Source organism: Macrobrachium rosenbergii, chromosome 8 (assembly GCF_040412425.1).
Source record: "Macrobrachium rosenbergii isolate ZJJX-2024 chromosome 8, ASM4041242v1, whole genome shotgun sequence".
Classification (NCBI taxonomy): Eukaryota; Metazoa; Arthropoda; class Malacostraca; order Decapoda; family Palaemonidae; genus Macrobrachium; species Macrobrachium rosenbergii.
Window position 1 is genome coordinate 43,571,496 of NC_089748.1, and position 22,580 is coordinate 43,594,075.

Below are 22,580 nucleotides of genomic sequence, written 5' to 3' on the forward strand. Positions count from 1 at the left end.
CTCGTGTAATCTTTGCTCTTGATTTTCCCCTTTTGTATTCTGTTTACGCTTGTGAGTACACTCACTGCAAACACCATATTCTTTGGAAGCTTGAATTTCAAGCCAGTGGTCCTGTGGGTTTGTTCCGTATGAATAGGGTACGTCTTTTGAATAATAATAATAATAATAATAATAATAATAATAATAATAATAATAATAATAATAATAATAATGGCACCTGATTCCCCGTAGACAGCAGGATTTCCGAAAACTCTTTTGTCCTCATTCAAGGTGTCAGGTTGCAAGAATTGAAACTCAGGTGTTAGAATAGATCTTTCGGGTACAAAGACAAGTTTATTCAAAGAGCAAGAAAGCATTTCCTCATATGTACTGTGCAATCTCGAATTCAGAATAAATCCAAAAATCAGTGTAAAGGATTATAATGATGTGTAAAAAATTAATGCTCTGTATGGTCTTAACATATCATCACAGAGGAAATGATTGAAAAATGTGAATATTCATTTCACTTGTTACAAGTTATGACAAAGATAATTTTGATTTCAATCTTTGTGTAGCCTAAATATATGCCTTGGTATATTTTCAGATCTGTTTTTGTGTAGAAGTTGGTGACTTAAGACATGATGCATGCTTTTTTATGACCTTAGTTCCCCAGCAAATTAAAACCAATCCTTGTAAACATTGTTAAAGGAGGCTTAAATTGTTTTTACTCCTAAGTAATTCCTTCCTGTTTAAATCCTCCTTCCCTCACCTCCTACAAACTCCCAGCTGTTCTTGTAGGTCTTACCTCCCAACATTTCTTTCCCCCCTCATTTCCACTCCTCCTCTTTCCCACTCCCTTCTCCCCTCCCTCAACGCACTTTCTCCCCTCTTCTTTAGTGACTCAGCTTGAGGGAACCCCTAGAAAGGAAGCATCGTTCAAAATACTCAAAAACAAGAAGGGTTCGTTCAGTGAAGCGTGACACGCTTGGTCAGGGTATGTTCGCCACGCGCGTGCGCGCGTTTACTGACTGACGCGGGTGTGTGTGTGTGTGTGTGTGTGTGTGTGTGTGTGTGTGTGTGTGTGTGTGTATGTGTGTGTGATGTGGTTGATAATGTATGCGCGTTTGCATATGTGTGTGTGTTTTTGCCCTCCCGTCTCTGCTGTGTGTGTATATTATATATTTATATATGTGTATATTATACTCTCTCTCTCTCTCTCTCTCTCTCTCTCTCTCTCTCTCTCTCTCTCTCTCTCTCTCTCTCTCTCTCGAAGTACTCATTCTGTTAACTCCAAGGCTTTATCAACTTTCACTTTTTCTCTCACATTTTATCCGTAACTTCCTTACTCGACCTACTCTGTAGATCTGAAATATATCTTCCGTTGTGCAACTGCAGTACAAAGAATCTCTCTTTTTCGTTCATTAAGACTCTCATTTCATAATCTTACCAGTCCACTTTATCTCTCGTTTTCTCTTTTTTAATGATTCTGACCATATAACACTACTAAACACTCCCTGCTGATTTAGTGACCTCATCCTTGAGAATTTTTGTACAACCAGGCCACTTTTTCCACTTAGGTGTCACTATCACTTACTCCTCTTCATTATCGACTATATACTATTCTCATTTCTTTCATGTCAAACTCCTCTTCTCTTTTCTACATTTGCAGCCCAATTTTGAACCTTTCCTCTAATCCGAAAACTTTTTTTTCTTTCGTTTTCAATATTAATATAGTTTTGCCTCATTCATCCAAAGCCACCACTTCAATGAAAATGATTCTATCCTTGGAAACAATGAAGCACATTCGTGTACTTGTACAAGTAGTACAGATGTACACGCAACCAAAGTTTGCTTAGATGTCGAATGCTTACCTGTTCTCAGGAAATATAGAGTTACAAGTAAACAGAAGTTTAGAATTGAACAGTACATATGAGATGTACCCACAAGTTTAGCTGCAAACAGTACTCAAGTATACATACTCCGATATGTGTTCGCATTACTTCAGGTTCTCTGCAGCGTGCCTTCGGCCCCTAGCTGCAACCCCTTTCGTTCCTTTTACTGTACCTCCTTTTCTATTCTCTTTCTTCCATCGTACTTTCCACCCTCTCCTAACATTTGATGCATAGCGTAACTGCGAGGTCTTCCTCCTGTTACGCCTTTCAAACCTTTTACTGTCAATTTCCGTTTCAGCACTGAATGACCTCATAGGCCCCGGTGCCTGGCCTTTTTGGCCTAAATGCTATATTCAGTTCAGTTCTATATGTGTTTCTGCAAGTAATGAACATTTATTCAAATGCGACAAGTAAATATGCACACACGTGTTCCCATACAAGCAGGTGACAGACCGCAAGTCACTAAATCTTTCAAATACCGTCAAGAAGTTAACTGAATTTCTCTCGAGATTATATTCTTCCAACCTGCGAAATCTGACATTTCTAAAAGAAGGATTCCACCATGAAATTGCACTAATGTGAGACTAATGTTTAAAAAGAAAGTGGTGGAATTCAATTGTGATGTGAATAGAGGTTTTGGAACAGGAATGTCGTTGTATCCATTAGTTAGAATTTTTTGTTAAGAATTAGAAATATATATATATATATATATATATATATATATATATATATATATATATATATATATATATATATATATATACACACATATATGGGCCCTGTCTCTGTTGATTTTGTGATTCAAGAGTCATAAAGGAAGAACCAGCCAATGGCTGACGATTTGTTTTAAGTTTTCCCCCTCCATTATGGATTTTTGGGCGATTAACTATCTGCCTAGACACACACACACACACTCACACACACACACACACACACACACACACACACACACACACATATATATATATATATATATATATATATATATATGTGTGTGTGTGTAATATTCTTCAATAATAATATCATGTAATGTGTGTGTGTGTATATCACTAGTTGAATTTCATACACACGACAAGGTCAAAGTGCAAAAGATCAAAAGGTTGAACTTGGTGTTGAGAGGAAGAGTGTATTAACCGCCGGTTTTTTGCATTTATTAGGACTCTCTCTCTCTCTCTCTCTCTCTCTCTCTCTCTCTCTCTCTCTCTCTCTCTCTCTCTCTCTCTCTCTCTCATTACGATTGGCAAAGGAGGAGGAGGGCGTCATCTGTCGGGTCGTCTTGGCACTGTTCCCACCTTAGCGTGGCATCAGTGCCGTGTATGGGCAAATCTAGCATTCCTGCCTCCCCACTGATTCTTACCCCCCCCTCTTCCCCCCGTCCTCCTCTTTCCTTAACACTGCCTCCATCTTTCTTCCTTGCAAGTATGGATACCGGAGAGAGAGAGAGAGAAGAAGAAAGAAGAAGAAGAAGAAAAGAAGAAAAGAACAGTAATAGAAAAATCGTAAGTTTTTCCTTTCAGTATGATGGAAATCAAGGCAAAAAAAAAAATCCAAGTAGGGTAAAGAACTGTCTGTAAAACTGTATAAAAGGATTATAAAGTATTAATCCATACCTTCCAGTTATCTTCTGTCAAACAGTGAAATGATTAATTCATTTAAATGTTATATATATATATATATATATATATATATATATATATATATATATATATATATATATATATACCCAGATATGTGCAAAATGTCTTGAGTTCTGTTACTGAATATTGGTTATAATTTTTTTCGTTTATATACATGTACGTATGTACACACAAAATTGCACACACACACATATATAAGAGAATAGTTGTTTCATTATATACAAGCAAAGGTGATAGAGTCCACTGTAACAATTACAAATGTAACCCTAAAGAAAGATGTCTTAGGATTTTAATTGAGAAAGTAAGATGACAAGAAGGACTGATAGGGTAAGAACAGCGTGGGTTTAGACAAAGGAGGAGGTGAGTTGATCTGTAGTAGACTGGAGAGTGACTTGTTGGGTGTGTAATGTCATCATGAGCTGTTTAGTATCCTGTGTTGGTGGAATGATGTGAAAAGTCAAATAAAAGATATTAAACATTGTATAAACACGAAACTGAGTGAGAAATCTTGATGTGGTAATTATGTCATTTAATTGTAATGTAAGAAGAATTTGGAGAAATTATTTATATTTATATATTTATCTGTGAAGCATCAGGACCGAACCCAGGTCTTTTAATTGCAAGACAAGACCGCTGCCAACCAAGCCACACAAATTGGTTGCCAGTGGTCTTGTCTTTAAATTGAAAGACCTGAGTTCGATCCTGATGTGAGTCAGAAATTTGTTTCTGTTCCGCATGTGATTGTGTGTTGATTATATATATATATATATATATATATATATATATATATATATATATATATATATATATATATATATATATATATATATATATATATATATATATGTGTGTGTGTGTGTGTGTGTGTGTGTTGCTGTTTTTCCTCTTAGAGTTTTTAACTATGAATCTCGAACTGTGCTAAAGTTCTACAACTGACTGAGTAGCACTCCTTTCTAATAATCTTGCGGAATTCAAGATACGTACCGCTGGCTTTTTGTACAACATGTGGCTTCAAGACTTTGAAAAAGAACGCAAAAAAATCCAAGTAATCTGTGTAAAGTTTTCTCTCTCTCTCTCTCTCTCTCTCTCTCTCTCTCTCTCTCTCTCTCTCTCTCTCTCTCTCTCTCTCTCTCTCTCTCTCCTGTATGTGCATTCTTTGATCGGGTGAATGACCCTTGACTTATTCCATAAAAATTAAGATTTAATTGTCATACTGGCATAACTCAGGGTTAATGTACTTCTGTTATAATGGCCATTAAATTTTCATAAGTTCGATTAAGATTAAAATTACAAATTAATATATTTTTCCAGGAAATTAAAAATGTTCTGGAATTCGTGTTCCACCCGTGCATAAATTCCGTTTAACAAGCTTAGGCCTAGAAAGTATAGTAGTCTTAGAGATACAATGAAAACCAAAATGAAATCCTCATAACTAGATGAGATATGTATAATAGTATGGGGGGACATTAGTCCTAAAAGTATGTTTAATTTCATGGAAATAATCGTAATTCCTACCTTCCAATGCCTTTTTGCTCCGCTTTTATTCCTCCTTTTCCTCATGGCACTTTGTCGTAGCCTAATGCTTTAAGTCTTCACCTGGTACTGGAAACAGAAAACGGGAGTCTGTTGGATGTGGGTTAGGAGGGGGAGGGGGAGGGAGTAGGGAACCCTTATTGTTGCCTTGGGGGAGGGGGGGGTGAGAGGGGAATATGGAGGGTCGTCGTAAGATCTTGGCGGCAGTAGCTATTTGCGTCAACCCCTCACGTGTGTTCTTCACTCATCTCTTTTCCCCTCACTTCACCCTCTCTCTCTCTCCCCCTTCCCCTTCCCCTCCCTTCTTCCAACTTTCCTAACATCTCCCTCTATTCGTCCCATCCCCCCCCCACCCCAACTTCACTCATTACTGTTATTCACCCTCGTTTTCCACCCATGTTTTTTTTTAGTCTCAGTTATTTAGTGGTGGTTTCGTTCTCTTACATAGGATATTTGAAAGCGTTATGCTCTATTTTATAGATCGTAAGATATATTAAAATAATCGAATAAATCACAGATTGTTATTTTTCTATTTAAGGTGCATACGAGTATATATTATTATCTCCCCACTTTCAAAAGCCAGATTTATCATCGTCTTCGACGTTAGGCCTAGTCCTATCTTTCTCAATTCTCTTACTCGGATTTACTCTCTTCTTGTTTTCACACCGTCGTTTCTGTGAAATCAGTGTCAAAACCGAAGCCATTTTTAAAAACCCAGGATTTAGGCCAGAAGTGCGTCAGGAATTGTACAGCAGGTTTTATTATTATTGTAGTTTATATACGAATATATATATATATATATATATATATATATATATATATATATATATATATATATAAAATGTATAGTAAATTGTTAAACAATACGCCGAGCAGGGTGTATAATGGCTCTAATTATTTTTATTTTATCTAATTCTCTATTTATCTGAAGGCTTAAGTGTGTAAACGCCGTGAAGAATTGACATCCCCACTCGCCTGTTTTATATTAATCCTGCTGTTGTCGTTGCGTGTCATTACGAAAAAGGAATATTTTGAGCGGATAATTCTACTTTTAATCACGAATGAAGTAGTACTACTCTTCGTATATCTGCATGATGAATAAAATTGTCTTTATCAGAACATACATTTTATTACACCGCGTCAAAACTTTACATTACGGAAGGCTGTAAAATTATTTTCCCCATTCTCTCCTTGTTCCAGTGCCATGAGGATCCTGCTGAGCAAAGTGCCAAGGTCGTGGATGGTGGATGAAAAGAAGGATGACGGTTACACGGCCCTCCACCTGGCTGCTCTCAACAATCACGTCGAGGTAAGGGTCTCGCAACCCGGGTTAGGCCTAACTAGGCGTCTTTTGCTCTTTTGTATGTTTATACTTTCATTCTTGGAGGATAATTTACATTATTCATACTTCTGAGTTTCTGGAAGCAGTTGGGTATGCAGTAATCCATTTGGTTATTGAGAAAGTGTAAAATATTTTATTAATGATTATTGAGAGCTTGTCTTAATTGTTGTACTTAAATCCTATTTTGAATTTGATAATCAATGTTTTATCAGAGATTAAGGATAAGCAGTTACTTGCTAAAAGCATGAGAAGGAATTTGGTAAGTATAAACTTGTATTTTAAATCTAATATAAAGGCTAACCTGATTCCCTTATTTTATTAGTCTAATCAATTCCATCAATTTTCCATTGTAGTGAATTGATAATTTTTTCTCTTTTGACAGAAAGGGGCGTTTTATTTGTTTCCTAAAATAAGGGCAAGTAAACCATGTCACTGCTTCATATTCCACAGTATGTTTTGCAGGTTGCTGAGTTGCTAGTGCACCAAGGACGGGCCAATATGGACTTGCAAAATGTGAATTTGCAAACGCCACTGCATCTGGCTGTGGAGAGACACCATACTCAGATCGTCAGGGTGAGTTTTTTTTTCTTAGAATTCTCTCTCTCTCTCTCTCTCTCTCTCTCTCTCTCTCTCTCTCTCTCTCTCTCTCTCTCTCTCTCTCTCTCTCTCTCTCTCTCCTTTACTTACACGAGACTTGCGGCTTTTAGGTCAACCAAATAAGAACTAAAACTTTAAACTAGGACGATTTTTGTGGAAACAAAAGTCTGTTGAAAGCTATGAGGGATATTTTTTATTGGTAATATCATTCTCATTTCAAGCCACACCTTGATAAAATATAGAAAAGTTTAAATTCAAAAATTCCAGACTGATCGCAGCACTTTTTTGCATGGTTGCCCCAAGCTAGTCAAATTCTTAAATGCTTCGGACATACCTCAGAAATTTCCAGTCCTAAGAGACTTGAATGTTATTTTTCGTGCAATATATATCTATATAAGTGTGTATATATCAAGCCTTTAGGATAAAAAGAAAATGTATTTTGTTTGACGTCAGTATATAATCACCGTAAGGGGGAGGACTTAATGTAGGCACTACTTTAGGTTCTTTGCAGCGTCCCTTCGACCCGTAGCTGCAGCCTCTTCCATACCTCTTACTGCACCTCCGTTCACGTTCTTTTTCCTCCATTTTACTTTCCTCAACCCTCTCCTAACAGCTGTTTGATTGTGTAACTGCGAGGTCTTCCTCCTGTTACGCCTTTAAAATCTTTGCTCTTAATTTCCCCTTCATCTCTGAACGACCTTGTAGGTCCCAGAGCTAGTCCTTTGGCCTAAACTTTATATTCCTAATCTTATATTCCTATTCCTACCAAGATACACCTGATCAGTAAGTAAATCGTGCATTCCAGCTCCTGGTTCGAGAGGGTGCAAACCTCAACCTAGCAGACAAAGATGGCGACACTCCACTGCACGAAGCACTGAGACACCATACCCTGTCTCAGTTGAGGCAGCTGCAGGACATGCAAGATGTCGGAAAGGTGAGCTCCTTCTCTGTAAACTGAGTGGAAGAAAATTTTCTTCACTTTTACGAAACTGTTCGTGATGCATGTTGGCAAACTGTAGTCTTATGATCACAACAGTGACAAGGTCCCTAAATATACCCATTTTTAGTTTTGTGTAAAAGAAGACTTTTGTGCCGGCTTTGTTTGTCCGTCCGCACTTTATTCTGTCCGCACTTTTTTCAGTCCACACTTTTTCTGTCCGCCGTCAGATCTTAAAAACTATGGAGGCTAGAGGGCTGCAAATTGGTATGTTGATCATCCACCCTCCAGTCATCAAACATACCAAATTGCAGCCCTCTAGCCTTAGTAGTTTTTATTTTATTAAAGGTTAAAGTTAACCTTAATCGTGCTTCTGGCAACGCAGCAACACAGGCCACCACAGCCGGCTGAGAGTTTCATGGGCCGCGGCTCGTACAGCATTACACCGAGACCACCGAAAGATAGATCTATTTTCGGTGGCCTTGTTTATGCACTTTACAGAAAGCTACTTGTATATTGTAGAGTCGTTTTTAGAGTAAGATCTCTGACACAGGCCACTCGCTTGAGTTTCTACGTTGCAGTATAATTTGCAGTTATAGTTCAGAGCTATCCCAGTTTTAAAAATTGCATCACTCAAATAGTATTTATACTATTTGCTACTTGCTTGAATAACTTATAAAGTTTGATTGTTTAAAGCCTCTGATGTAATTTGTGTAGTTAAAATATATTTTATATTTTATTCTGTCCTGTGAATGTTGTTAATGCCAATATTCCTGACTGCAAAGGACGTGTACTGCACAGACTCTTTAGTTCTTTGAGATGTCTGCTATATATATATATATATATATATGTATGTATATATATATATATATATATATATATACTCTCTATATATTCATTTGTTCTCTTTTTCTCTTTTGTTTTGTCTGGGCATTCTGTTACGCAGAAGTATACTTTGCAAGTTAATGACCTTTTACACTTATTCATATTGATGGTCACTCAGTTTGAGTAATGATACTGTAATATACATGATTTGTAAATTCTTTTATTACAGCCCTTACAGTTCCTAATCATTTCTGTCCCATTTACTAACGTGCACATTCAGTCCCTCTCCACTTTTTCTCGATATTTCTGTCTCTCTCGTTTTATTCCCCTTTGCATTACCTTGTATTATTATTATTATTATTATTATTATTATTATTATTATTATTATTATTATTATTATTATTATTATTATTATTTCAGTCCCCGCAACTGCTGATGGGTCTGGGAACTCAAGGAGTCGACAAAAAGAGCCCAGCTTCCATAGCGTGCCTTTTGGCAGCCCACGGAGCCGACCTCAATATTAAGAACAAAAAAGGCCAAACTCCGCTCGACCTCTGCCCTGATCCGAACTTGTGCAAAGCCCTTACGAAGTGCTACAAAGATAAGTCGTGGTAAGTTTGGTTTCGTTAATTAAATGGAGAATTCTGTGAATCATGGCGTTTATTGTTAACTAATTACAGTGCTAAGTTAACATTTTTTTTTCTACTGTGTCTGGGTGCGCCTATGTGAGCCTTAGAAGGGATTTTTTGGGGATTTTAAATTTAAGAGAATAACTAGCTGAACTAAAAGGGAGTTCCATATTGTGGTGGAAGGCCAGGATTTAGAGGAGGTAGAACAATTCTTTTAACTTGGTAGCATAATGGATTTTGAAGTTGATATTAAAAAAAGAAATAGTCTCCCCAGCCAGTTTGTAGTGGAATGAGATTACCAGACTATTGGCCAGTAAGACCATCCCATCAGTGAATGCTGTATAGCAAAAGTAGTAGTGATCCATGTTTAATGGCTATGCAATGGAGATTTGGGCACATAAAAAAATTACAGTTTTTAAGAGATATGTTTACTAGAAAAGGCTGCGGTTCGTAGAAGGAGAGCAGTTGAAAGATCGCATTGTCAAGGAGGAAGTTGCAGAGAGATGTTGGGTCCAGGGACTGAAAAACAGACCAAAATCTCAAAGACTGAAACTGTCTGAACATGTGACAAGAAAGAAGTGACAATTGTTCAGAAGAGCAGTACAGTATAGTAGATACAGAATTGGCATTATGAAGACCACTAAGGGAATCAGGAAATCGTGGGGGAATTCCCTAAATGAAAACTAGGACCAGATGGGAATGCACTCTAAAAGTGTACAAGACAGAGAAGCAGGAAAGAGTGGGGGAACTCATTTCACGCCTGAAACTGCTAAAGGAAACCCTGGCATCAAAATATCATGTTTAGTACTCTTACTGTATACGTGGCTCTGTGTCCTGAGAAAGGTGTTATTGTTGTAAATAAACAAATCATATTTAATGAACAGGACATTTTGTTGATCATATAAACAGTACAGACATCTTCAATATATTCTAAAGAAATTAATTAACTCTTCTTACTTTGCTTCTTAGGTTATTATTTAAAGGTTTTGGTTAGATAAGGATCATTTCTGACTCTCTTGTAACCGCTACCAGTTCACCTTCAAACGTAATAGTTTTTATCCCAAAAAATAATCCCCAGAGATTTTTGTTCTAACTTTTGGCAGTTATTTTGTCATGACATCATTATATATGTCTACTCTTAGTAAATAACCAGTTGTTTGCAAGTGGCCATTGAAACTAGAGAATTGTTAACAGTACTTTATTTTTCTTATGCCTTGGACTCAAGATGTCTGCGATTTACCTTTTTCAGATTTCGTGAAATCCACTCATAATCCCATGACTTGGGACTGTTGGTATATAATCTGCTGAACGTAACCTGATCATTTTGGTATTTTCAATGTAAAATGGAGCTGACGTTATTTAATATTTGCGCGCATTCTGTGATTCAGCTTTCACACTAGGGACATCTAGAGATAAAATCTTTCCCTTCAGATGCTGACACATGCCTGCCAGATTTTTGAAATCCTGTCCAATTCTGTTGCAGCTCAGGAGAAATGGGTGCTCTAGAGGTTTGTGCCGAAGAAAGCCTCGAGGAGTGCATGGTGTGCTCAGATACAAAACGTGATACGCTTTTCGGTCCGTGTGGCCACATAGCCACCTGTTCTATATGCTCGCCTAGAGTCAAGAAGTGTCTTATGTGTAAAGAGCCTGTGCAGTCTAGAACAAAGGTAGGTCTTTAGGTTCTCTTTCTTGATGCAAGGTGTCATCATGCCACTCTCATTTACAGTCTTATAAAACTCATTACTATAAATTGTCGTACAGGACTGTATTTGTACACTCATTTCCTACATTATCTTGAGTCTCTTTCGTTCCGTTTTTTGTTGGTTAGGACTAAAATTCATAAAAATATCTGCAATGGAGATTTTACACATATTTTTTATCTAGTTTGTATCACTTACAAACATTAAGCTCCTCCATGTTATTTTGGTTTAGCTTAATTTTCTTTTACTTAGTACAACTTGCATTGCTTCAGGAACTGCTAATGTTGATTAATAGGGTACTGCTGATGCATAATGAACTTGTAATGACCAAACGCTAAGATTTTGGGAAGGCCAACTTTTTTTGTGTGTGTAATTGATGGGTCTCAGGAACTCCCATCCTGTGAAAATCAGTGCACACCTGCAGTATGTACTGTCTTGCTGGATCAGGTCATTTTGGTGTGTTGTAATCAGTTCATCCTGTTCTGTTTGACAGCTGGGATGAATATACACCAGCCATTGGGAAGAACTGTAATGTTATATCATACAAAATAACTCCCTTTCAAAAGGTTGTTGCTGATTTTCTTTGTCCGCCTTGGTAAACATACAGTGGTTCTGAATATTCAGAAACTGTAAATATTTTTTCAAAGTGAATAGGCTGGTGTTTGTTGTAATTAGAGATGAAATTATGCCTGTAACACAAACTTCAACAAGAGATTTTGTACAGATTTTATACTTTTGTATTGCCTGCTTACTTTACCTCTACTGTAGTTGGTTTACCTGTTTTTCAAAAGTAGTTCTTGCTTTATATTTAGTGATTAACCCCTTAAGATTAAGCTGAATGATAACTTCTTAAGAGATCTGAAAATAAATTGTAATTTTTCTCCTCTGTTTTCAGATTGAAGAATGCGTTGTTTGTTCAGACAAGCAAGCATCTGTACTCTTCCAGCCTTGTGGCCATATGTGTGCATGTGACAATTGTGCCTCGCTCATGAAGAAGTGTGTCCAGTGTAGAGGAGTCATCGAAAAGCATATCCCATTTATTGTTTGTTGTGGTGGGCAGGGTGAGTAAAGCATCAGCTAAAATAAATCAGTTTTAATAGTTTCAACTGACATGTTCTTGGTAGACTTATGGTTTCTCCAGGTTTCTTGTGAGTCAGTTATATTGAGCAGATGAGTTTATTCAACAGATTATTTTGCATGCAGAAAATTGTTGTAGTTCTTCAGAAGTATATGTTTCATCCTACATTCCAGCTCCACCATCAATTCTTCCAAGCGGTGCCAACAATAACAGCGCAAGCAGCAGTGGTGGAGGCAGCAGTAGTGGCAGCAATAATGCTGCGACAGCCGCTGCCGCAACAGTAGCGCCTGGAGTGGTCGTCCCTGGCCCTACGGGACCCCTTATGAACAATGGCTCACGTGACATGTCATCAGCTGATCTCCAGAAACTTCAGCAACAGCTCCACGATATCAAAGAACAGGTCAGTTCTCTCTCTCTCTCTCTCTCTCTCTCTCTCTCTCTCTCTCTCTCTCTCTCTCTCTATGAAACAAGCTACATATTTTAATTCCTGTATATGTATTCTGTCCGGCATTTCATGTATGAAGCACTCTTTTCATCACGCATATTGTAATCTGTCATTGAAACAAGTATGGTGAACTTTTCGTTTTTCCCAACAGACCATGTGTCCAGTTTGCCTCGACCGTCTGAAGAACATGATCTTCCTCTGTGGCCACGGAACCTGCCAGATGTGCGGAGACCGAATGCACGAGTGTCCAATCTGCCGAAAACCCGTCGAAAAGCGTATCTTGGTTTTTTGAACTTTAATAATGTTTTTTCCAACATGAAAGCTAACAGCCAGTGACGAATTCAATAATGTTTTTTCCAACATGAAAGCTAACAGCCAGTGACGAATTCAATAATGTTTTTTCCAACATGAAAACTAACAGCCAATGACGAATGTAGAGAGTTTATGATAATCATCGTGCAGGACTAGATAGGTGTTTCACATTCCTTCTCTAATTTTTGGCATCATATGTAGACGACATTACATACCTTGCAGATCATGCATCCTACTTACATTTTACATTTTAAGGCAGCATTTAAACATTTTTTTTTTTTTGTAATAATCATATATCATGGCAATTTATACATTCTGGACTTGTTTTGGCAGGCATAAATTAAATAAATATTGGGGTGTTATTCCTTCAAGAAGATAATGTAATATTATACCGTATAAAACATTTACAGCATTTTACCTTGATTTTTTTCATCCCCTTAAAGATATTAAGTTTAAGGCTTGGGAAGATTTATTACAAAAGAGCTGTGAGTAGGACAGGTTTTTTATCTTCTTGTAAAAACCTTTTCTTTTCAATACATTGTGCCAGTCCTTTGTTTCTTCTGCAAAAAAAAGGGGCTACGAACTTTGACTTACAGGTAAGTAGACTAAAACAAACAATTTAGTCCTTCAGTCTACAGACAATATTTTCCTTTTCTCTTGACATTTCCTGAGTTGCAGGTGCAGTCTCCTGAAGTCATAATGTCGCATGGTGTGGCTACGCTTGATCCAAGTGTGAGAGGTGTGCCCCTCCAGTTATAAATTCCAAGAAGAAAATAACTGAATTTGTCACCCTGTGGCAAGATGCAAGTTCTGTGAAGCAAGTTGCAATGCTAAAAGTTGAATGGATACAAGAAGTGGTAGTACACCTTGATCCTCACTCTCCTGTGCCCTGTTCTTTCTCTGTATGAATTCACATTCACATCCACATCAGGTATAACCTTTATATATCCCCCTTTTCAGTGATTTTATGGGCCTAACAGCAGATTTCTTTTATCTGATTTACTATATGAATGGTTTTTCTATGTCTAACTGTTCCTCATCCTTACTCATTACATGTCCAAACTATCTCATTCTTTGAGATGCCAATCTGTTTTCCAAGCTCTGAACAACACATCGCAGTGTCACTTTCCGCTGTACTCTAAGAATCTTAACAGGCTATAGTCACACCTTTTCAAAAGATTCTCAATTTTTCTTGTCAGTGCCATTGTTTCTACTGTTTGACCTTGTGTACCAATTATAAATCTTTACTATCCACACTAATGGAACATTTCGTTTTACCTTAAGTCCAGCTATGTCTCTCCAGTTCATTCGTGCTGTAGCTACCCTTTATATTTCTGTCTTCTCAACTCCCGCTTAAATAGTCCAAAGCGTCCCCAACCTAACAGAAATGGGCTGCCTTTTCTTGTAACATTGTTCTCTACTTTCCTGTCCTCCCCATTTGTTCTTATAACACATTTAGGCAGTCGATGATCTCCTACTCACTTTATATTATGTTCGTTCTTCTAATACATTTAGGCAGTCGATGATCTGCAGTCACTTGATATTATGTAATCCTGAGCATTTTTTGTGACAGTTTGTCAAATGTGGTACAGTGTCTCCCCCCCCCCCTCCCCGCCCCCAGCACCTTTTGTACAGTAACCAATCGGCCATTTTCTGACAGCAGCTTTTCCGTTACTTCTTTTGTATTGCTAATATATATATATATATATATATATATATATATATATATATATATATATATATATATATATATATATATATATATATATATGTGTGTGTGTGTGTGTGTGTGTGTGTGTATATATAAACGATTCGTTTCGTCTGTTATAAATTACAAACTTCTGTTGGATTGCTATAGTAATGACACCTATTTAAAGATACAAAATCACCTCGTATGCATTGCACTCTATGCAAGCAAGGTTCTTCCAGAATATAACTAGTGTGACTAACTCGTTATTTTAAACATAGAAGAGTAGACCTGACATCTCGAAACTGGGAAAGTATAATATTTTGTTCAGTAATTTCGCTTTGATGTTATTATTCAGAAGATGAAGTCTGTTCATACTTGAATAAGCCAACAGGGTCACTGAATTGAAATTCGAGCTTCCAAAGAATATGGTCTACATTTGAAAGAAGTAACCGAAGGAAGAGATCAGTTGTTAGAAAAATAAAAAAAAAATAAATTAAGAAACTGCGCTACTGACACCAACATATACGATTTGAGTTATGGTAAATCTTCATGAGATGGAATGTAAAGAAGAATGACGTCCTTCATTTACAGAGAAGAAGAAGGACACGCAACTGCACTACAGCGCCATCTACAAAGACCGAGTTTCCTTTTCTTAGTGTTTAATTTAGTGTTTTCTTGCAAATTGACTGCATAAAGTGTTACTTCTCCAGCTTTTCCCGGTAGGTAATTTATATTTCAATGAAATTTTGCCCAAATTAGATATATTTAACTCTTAAGTTAATGGAGATAATTGGTTTAATAGGATAGGTTCAGCTAGGCCTAGGCTATGAGTCTAGGCCCACCCATTGACGTTCTTCTGCACCTTGTAAACATTTCATAAATGATGAGAAAAGCCTCCCCGGTGATTTTAATACTTTAGACATCGCTGTCTTTCTGTTATTTTCGAGTTTTGATATACTCTCGTTTGGATGTAACCTGACAATCCTAGTTTATGTAAGCGCAGGCCTAAAGGATGGAGACATAGCTTATCCTAGGTTAGTAACGTCAGGTGACTTTTAAAAGAGATACTTAGGCCTATTAGCCTACCTGACTTCACTTAGAAGGAAAGGTATTTAGGCCTCTATAGGCCTGGCATACTGTTACTCCAGGTTTTCAAAGAGTAACGAAACAGTTTTATTGAAGGTAGGCCTATTTCTTCTCAAGAGGGTACCTAGGCCTACTAGCCCAAGGTGCTTGGTAATTTGGTAACATTTTTTTTTTATAAAGGAGAGGGATGCTTAAAGGTACTGTTTAGTAATGTAATTTTTTAGTTAAACTGCATAGAAAAGGGTGTACGTAGTCTAATGCAGCATTGGTGAGATAATCTGAGAAATATACTGAGATCATGAAAAATTTAGCCTTATGTTTAGGCCTATGTTTTTATTTTTGGTATTATTTTACTTATGGACATTAATTGCTTTCAACATAAAATATAGGTTTTTCTGTTGTATTATGATGTGATTTGAATGATTTTGAGGTTTATTTCCATCGCAAATGAATACTTATCCCTCCCCGGCAAATGATATATACATACAGTATATCATTTGCCGGGGAAGGATAAGTATTCATTTGCGATGGAAATAAACCCCAAAATCATTCAAATCACATCATAATACAACAGAAAAACCTATATTTTATGTTGAAAGCAATTAATGTCCATAAGTGAAATAATACCTTATTTTTAATTTCCAAAGGGCTGGTACTAAGCATGGCAGAAGCTCTGTGGGGTACCATATTTAGTACCAGCCCCTCCAGGATGAACATCAAAACAAGCAAAAGATGATAAGTTTCTCATAAGCTTGATAGATTTCGGTAATTATCTCGCCTTCAGTTCATTATATACACTCTCCTGTGTATTCTTCAGTCAAAAAGTTATATTATTAAACGATATCTTGGTGCTTCCGTCTCCTTCACATGAGCTTTCACTTTAAACCGTAATTTTATTCTGGACTTTGAATTTTCCTGTTTTACGTGTGCTTTTATTGTTTCTGACGTTCATTTTGTGAACAAATGATCTGACCAGCTACATCTAACCTAACCTAACCTTAATTTCATTTACAAAATCAAAGCTAAAATAACTTTATCCCTGAAAGTAGGTAGTGCAATTAGTGCACCTTGATGCACTGTGGTTATTGCCCTAAGATATTTGCAGAATCCCTTCAGCTGCATTGAGGCTTTAGTCTTTTGATTTACATCTTTTACTGCTTTCTCTCCTCAGTCTTGTTATCCTATTACTATTGTTTCTTGGTGCAACTGTGGTGCTTTCTCTCAGTTACACCTTTAGATCATCAGTCCTCATTTCCTTTATTTTCTGGAATTCTTCATCATGCTGTCCTACCACTCCAACTCTCTCTTTTCGCTTTGTAAGTGCCGAATGACTGAAAGCACCCCAGTGCTTGGCTGGACAGCCTAAATTTCATCTGGAAGCCCTGTATACCTTCCACTGATAAATTCCTCTCTCCTCTAGATAAGTAGCTCTCCAAACTCACTTGGTACCTTCCACTGATAAATTCCTCTCTCCTCTAGCTAAGTAGCTCTCCAAACTCACTTGGATAACTGAGATGGTAAAGAATATTCTATTTTAATGCTAAGTGATCCAGTGTCCAAAATAGGACAAGGTGGCTTTCTGTACTTAACCTTAATGATTTATGGCACTCTAAGATGGGGGAGGTTTGCCAGGTAAGGACCTGGAGCCCTATGTCAGCAGGCTATGGAAGGTGATGTTAGGAGGGGTCCCCATTACTAATGCCGTGACATCTCTGTCCTTATAGGCTAATTTGTTTAATACTACCATTCAAGTCGGTGCAATGCACTCAATTTAGGATCCACATTTAAAAGCCCTGGTTTCGTACTTGCACAAACCTTAGGCCCAATGGTCAGAAATGCATGGGAATAAAACAGTGCAGTTTGAATATAAGTGGTTCATGTATTTTACAACAAATTATGGTATTATTTTACTTTGAACCACCATTGCATCTTGGAATTGAAAATTTTCCCATGTTTTTGTGAGTGGTTTGAATGTTTTTGACTTTTATTTATCCATGAACTGACAGCTGTTTAGCCATTAATATATGACTGTCATTAGGCTGTACAATATCTACAATGCAGTCTAAAATGTAAATGAGTACAGTAAAAACAAATTATTAAAAATTAGATCCAAAAAGGGAAAATTAGCATAAATTTCACAGAAAAAAAATATGGAACTTCAACAGATTTCAGAGAAGGGTTCAAATTCTTGAAGCTGCACAAGACTGGATATTTCAACTCTGAAAAGAGATTCTTTCTTAGTGGACTGCAGCCTTTTGATGTCCAATATATGAAATCAAGAGGTTTTCATACCTCCTCCAGAGTTAAATTTACAAAATATTTGGATCCCCCAGGGACAGTGATTTTTCTCATCACAAGGATTGTACCTGGAATATAAAATTTAGGCCTAGAGCTAGGACCTACGAGGTCATTCAGAGCTGCCAAAGCAAGTATGGCTTCTGGCTGGGGCATCTAAAACCCTCATTAGTACTCTACTGAAGGTTGCCTTTGACACTACCATATCAGGTTTTATTTTCAAGCTCTTTCCTTCTGTGAAGTAGTTTTTCCACCTTTGTTTAGGATTCCCATGATTTTCCTCATTTAACCATGCTCTTCAGCAGTTTCTTTGCAATATTTGTTAAATGCAATGTGGGATTTACTACTTTTGACAATTTCATGTACTAATTTGTACCTTCAGGGCTAAGTTTTTGAAGGAACACATACAAATTGCTGCTATTTCAGTTTATTCTGTAGCCAATGGCTGTTCTTACCATTAACAAACAGCTGTTGCCAGTTTAAAACTACAGTGGAATTACACTCCAGTAGATAGGTCAGTACAATAAAACTGGATTGAAAGGAAAAATCTTAATGATGAAAATTGAAATGTTAATGTTTTGTAAAGTAGATTAACTCCTCTGGCTCTGGTAAATCCCAGTGGCCTGCTGCCATTTTGTTCCCAGGGCCAGTAGTGTTTCTTATTACTGGAGTGGCTGAGAACTCAGCAGTACTCTCTTGAAGGTTACCTTTAGTATTAGCACATCAGGTTTTGTTGTCGTGATGTGGTTCCCTTTTCTCTTTTGACAAAAAAGCTTCACCACATCTGTCCGGGATGTCTGTGCTTTTCAACTTTGAAGTAAGCCATTTTGGCAGTGTTTAATTTGCAGTTCTCAGTAAGTGGAAATACACATACAGCCATTTTATATTGAGAGGCGACTTCTTTAGGAACAGTGATGTTTTATTATCACAAGGGCAACTGAAGAGACTTCAGCAGTATGGTACTGTGTTATACTTTGTCTTCAGTATTGGCTCATGAGGTATTACACTTTTGATGTGGTTTCCTCCTTTCTGCGATGGAGTGGCTTCACATCCATCAAGGATGTCTGCTCCTGTTTCTGAATGAGGCTTTTTTGGCTGTCTTTTTATTAACAATTTTTTGTAAATCTTATTGCTCATAGGGCATCTACATTCAGGGACACCTCTACAAATCTAATTCAGGCTTTGTACTTAACATCAGTCCATCTCCACTGTGATAGGTTGTAGTTTTGTCGTTAATATATTTGAGACTTTTTTTTTTTATATGTATACAGTACACATAAAAATACCTTTCACCCCAAAGTAGTTTTACATAATTGCACCTGGCCAGGATTTAAGTGTCTATCTTTTGGGTGTGCATCTGCCATTTACAGGATTTGGATGCATGCCCTTTTGGGTGAGATACAGAAGTGATGGGGCCTTATCCATCTGACTACAAAAAGAGATAACCACTACCTAACCCCCAAAATTTGGCTTACCTCCTTCAGGAATGTGTCATTTTACTTTATTATACCAAAGCATGCCATGAATCAGGCACAAAGCCCTTCTCAGTGGCATTGGAGGTCCAGCACCCTGCAGAAAACGACTTGCTTTCTGGAGGCTTTATACATTTAAAAATAAAAGCCCTCAGTAATTACCAAAAGGAAGTAGGCTCTTGCTTCCACTACTAATGAAAATTTCTTTTGCTAAATCGTGCTTCCTACTGTCTCTGTGCAGTCTAGTGTTATGATAGTACTGTCACGTTCTGTAAGCCTTTTCTTCACCCTCTGCTTTTGCACCACCTAATTGCATTTATTGGTATAAATGTAACTGCAAAAATAGTTGCTGATGCCCGTTAACTCTGTGTGATGTTCTCACAGACATTTTTTTATTTTATTAGACTTGCTTCGAGCACCTTCTCCCATACGTTTATACGTTGTACTTTATTGAGTATACAAACTTCTGCTTGAGAAGTTATATGTATCTTTCTGTGATGTATTGAGGTTGTATGCACCATTTCCTTAGCTGGCACATTCAAAATGAGACAATATTTTGCGATCACTTGCTTGGCTTTGCTGGTCTCATTGTGAGCCATTGCTGTTCACATTCAGCCCAGTGTGTTGAAGGATTCTAACCATTAGTAACTGGGATAAGGTTTCAAGCTCCAGGCTGCAAAATAGCCTACATCTTTTTCTCCCCTCATTTATTCTCTGAACTCTCTGCAGCCTGTGTACTGGCCATTCCTCCTCCCGACATCTTTCATATAGGCTATGTTTCTATACAATATCTACTATGTTATACAAGTTTATAAAGTACAGTAATATACATGTATCTGTAATGGACTTTTTCCTTTTCAAGTTTTCCAATTTCTATTGCAATTCTGCTCTACCCTAAAGCATCATAGTAAAAGTCTCAATCTGTTTATATTTGTCCATTCTTATTACCTTCCTGTGATTTCATATTCAAATCTACTATGCATGGTATCACTTGAGAAGGAATAAATCCAATATTTCTTTTCTTGACCCAAACCTCGTATATTGGTTTGATACAGGAGTAAAACGACTAATTTCGTTCTTAGGCTGCTGGTGTTGAACAGAGGTATCTGGGTTATGGTTACTACTGTTAGTTCTATACACTCCCCCCCCCTTTTTTTTTCCACTAACATGGATGATCATTGCAGATCATGTGGTACACGCATTTTGTCCAGGCTTTTTCTTCTTTCTGCCATGGTCGTTTCTGTTACCCCACCAAGTTTCTGCTGAACCCACTTCACCCCCCGATCTGTGGACTATTTGCCAATCTAGGTACCCAAATCCTGCTAGTAGTGCTTTTCATGCAAACTGTATTACTTACCTTGGCCTTTGGGATATTAAAGGAAAGTACAGTAATACATACTTAATAATTGCAGGGTATCTTTGGTAGAATTGTTAAGAGTCATTAGGTCATAACTGCACACCAAGGAGTTGCACAAGATATTTTAAATTCATGTCACTTCCTTGTCCATGTCATAATTTTAGTCGGGCGCTGGAATTATGAGGGGAAGGAGGAATGTAAACATATGCTGTGTACAGAAGATTAGATGCAAATGAGCAATTACCAGTGGTACAGTATAAATTTGGTGCAGCGGGAGCAAATGCATGAGGTCTGTGTACAAACTAAGGACACCAGAAAAAACATTTTGGAAAAGGTTAGCAGGCAATATAATTTATGATGGTAAAATACATGTTATCAAATTATATTGCTGTCCTAGGCAAGCCATGCATACACAACAAGACTGCTGCCAGCTGAGTTAATTATGAAGGAGAGGAAGTACAGTTAAAAACTGGGAATCTGAAAAATGAGAACAAGTGTGGGCAAATATACCATCAAATAAAGGTGAAAAAAAAAGGCATAACCAGTACAAAGAGAGATATGGTAATTGGAATATATATGTAAGAAGGCTGCAAGAGAAGAGTGTCTTCAAGATCTGACAAGAGGATAGACAAGTAAGTAAGGAGTTAAAGATTGAATTGTCAAGAATAGCATCCAAATCTCAACACAGCAGAGCCAGAAAAAAATGTTCAGGACTGCAAATGGATTTGAAGGGAGCAAAATATTATGACAATAACTTAACTTTAAGATGAAAAGAATGTGGACTGATTCAGGAAGATGTTCATGTCAGGGTATAAAGTGACATCTCAAGAGGTTAGAAGAGCTGTTAGAATGACGGAAATTGTCAGATTCCCAGCACCATCAGGAATCTCAAGAAATTTTTGAAATGCTGCTTGAGTTATTGATGAGCATACCATATACTGTATAGTTATATTAGAATCTGGTAAAAATTGAACCAAAAGAGGAAAGGCTGAGGAATTGCTAACAAGAGGCCTTCAACATAATACATCTACAGAAGGAATACCATGCAGAGGAAATTAAAACTTAATGATATTATAAGGGTATATGGCAGCAAGTAGAGTGCAAAAAGGAAGACATGTGAGCAGCTATATGCAGAATCAAGAGGAAGAAGTTGCAAGATTTCTTGTAAGAGTGGAGAGGAAAGAAATGAAAACCAGTTTAAGCAAAACAAAACTTACGATTTACCTTGGCAGCAAAGAGTAATCAAGAAAGGCCATGTGAATCATGTGGAAGATGTATAGAGGTGAACTCATAACCATATGCAAAGTTTAACACAGATACCACTACAAGAAATGATCAGGATTGCAAAATATAAATCTGAAGCACAGCTGTATCAGAAGAGAAAATGGGGAAGAAAGGGAGTTGGAGCACCCATGTCGTGGAAGAGGCAGCCTTTGAAGAGTTCTGTTACTTTGAGACACATTGAACTACGAAGGCAAGGGCTGTAAGAGAATGGGAGCAGCTGTGTGATCTAGTCCCCCACAGATTGCTCGAGCACTGATCAAATATATATGTTCAGAAACCCTTAAATAAAAGTGAGCAGGCAGAGCTGTGGGTGCAGAAAACATAGATTTTATTACAACAAAATGCTCAGACTTGAGGCTGATATGCAGCAAGACTATCATAGCATTACAAAGAAAAGTTAACAATTACGTCGTGTCCAGAGGCTGGAAAAGAACCTAAGATGAAATTGAGATATTAGTAAAAATGAGGAACAGTGAATATGTAATTAGGA

The 22,580-nt window shown here is 37.3% G+C and overlaps 1 protein-coding gene across 3 annotated transcripts in view; it reads left to right on the forward strand.

Moving 5' to 3' along the window:
* mib1 (mind bomb 1) overlaps positions 1-13,321 on the forward strand; it is a 915,263-nt gene extending 901,942 nt beyond the window's left edge. For 2 of the 3 annotated variants that reach the window (XM_067107608.1, XM_067107609.1), the window contains exons 13-20: positions 6,242-6,350; positions 6,846-6,956; positions 7,786-7,914; positions 9,163-9,353; positions 10,855-11,038; positions 11,967-12,132; positions 12,323-12,549; positions 12,746-13,321. In XM_067107608.1, coding sequence (XP_066963709.1) covers positions 6,242-6,350; positions 6,846-6,956; positions 7,786-7,914; positions 9,163-9,353; positions 10,855-11,038; positions 11,967-12,132; positions 12,323-12,549; positions 12,746-12,886 — 1,258 coding nt within the window. In that variant the 3' untranslated portion in view covers positions 12,887-13,321. Of the gene's footprint in view, positions 1-6,241; positions 6,351-6,833; positions 6,957-7,785; positions 7,915-9,162; positions 9,354-10,854; positions 11,039-11,966; positions 12,133-12,322; positions 12,550-12,745 lie in introns of all 3 variants that reach the window. The other variant, XM_067107607.1, reaches the window with a different exon arrangement.
* The last annotated feature ends 9,259 nt before the right edge of the window (positions 13,322-22,580 follow it).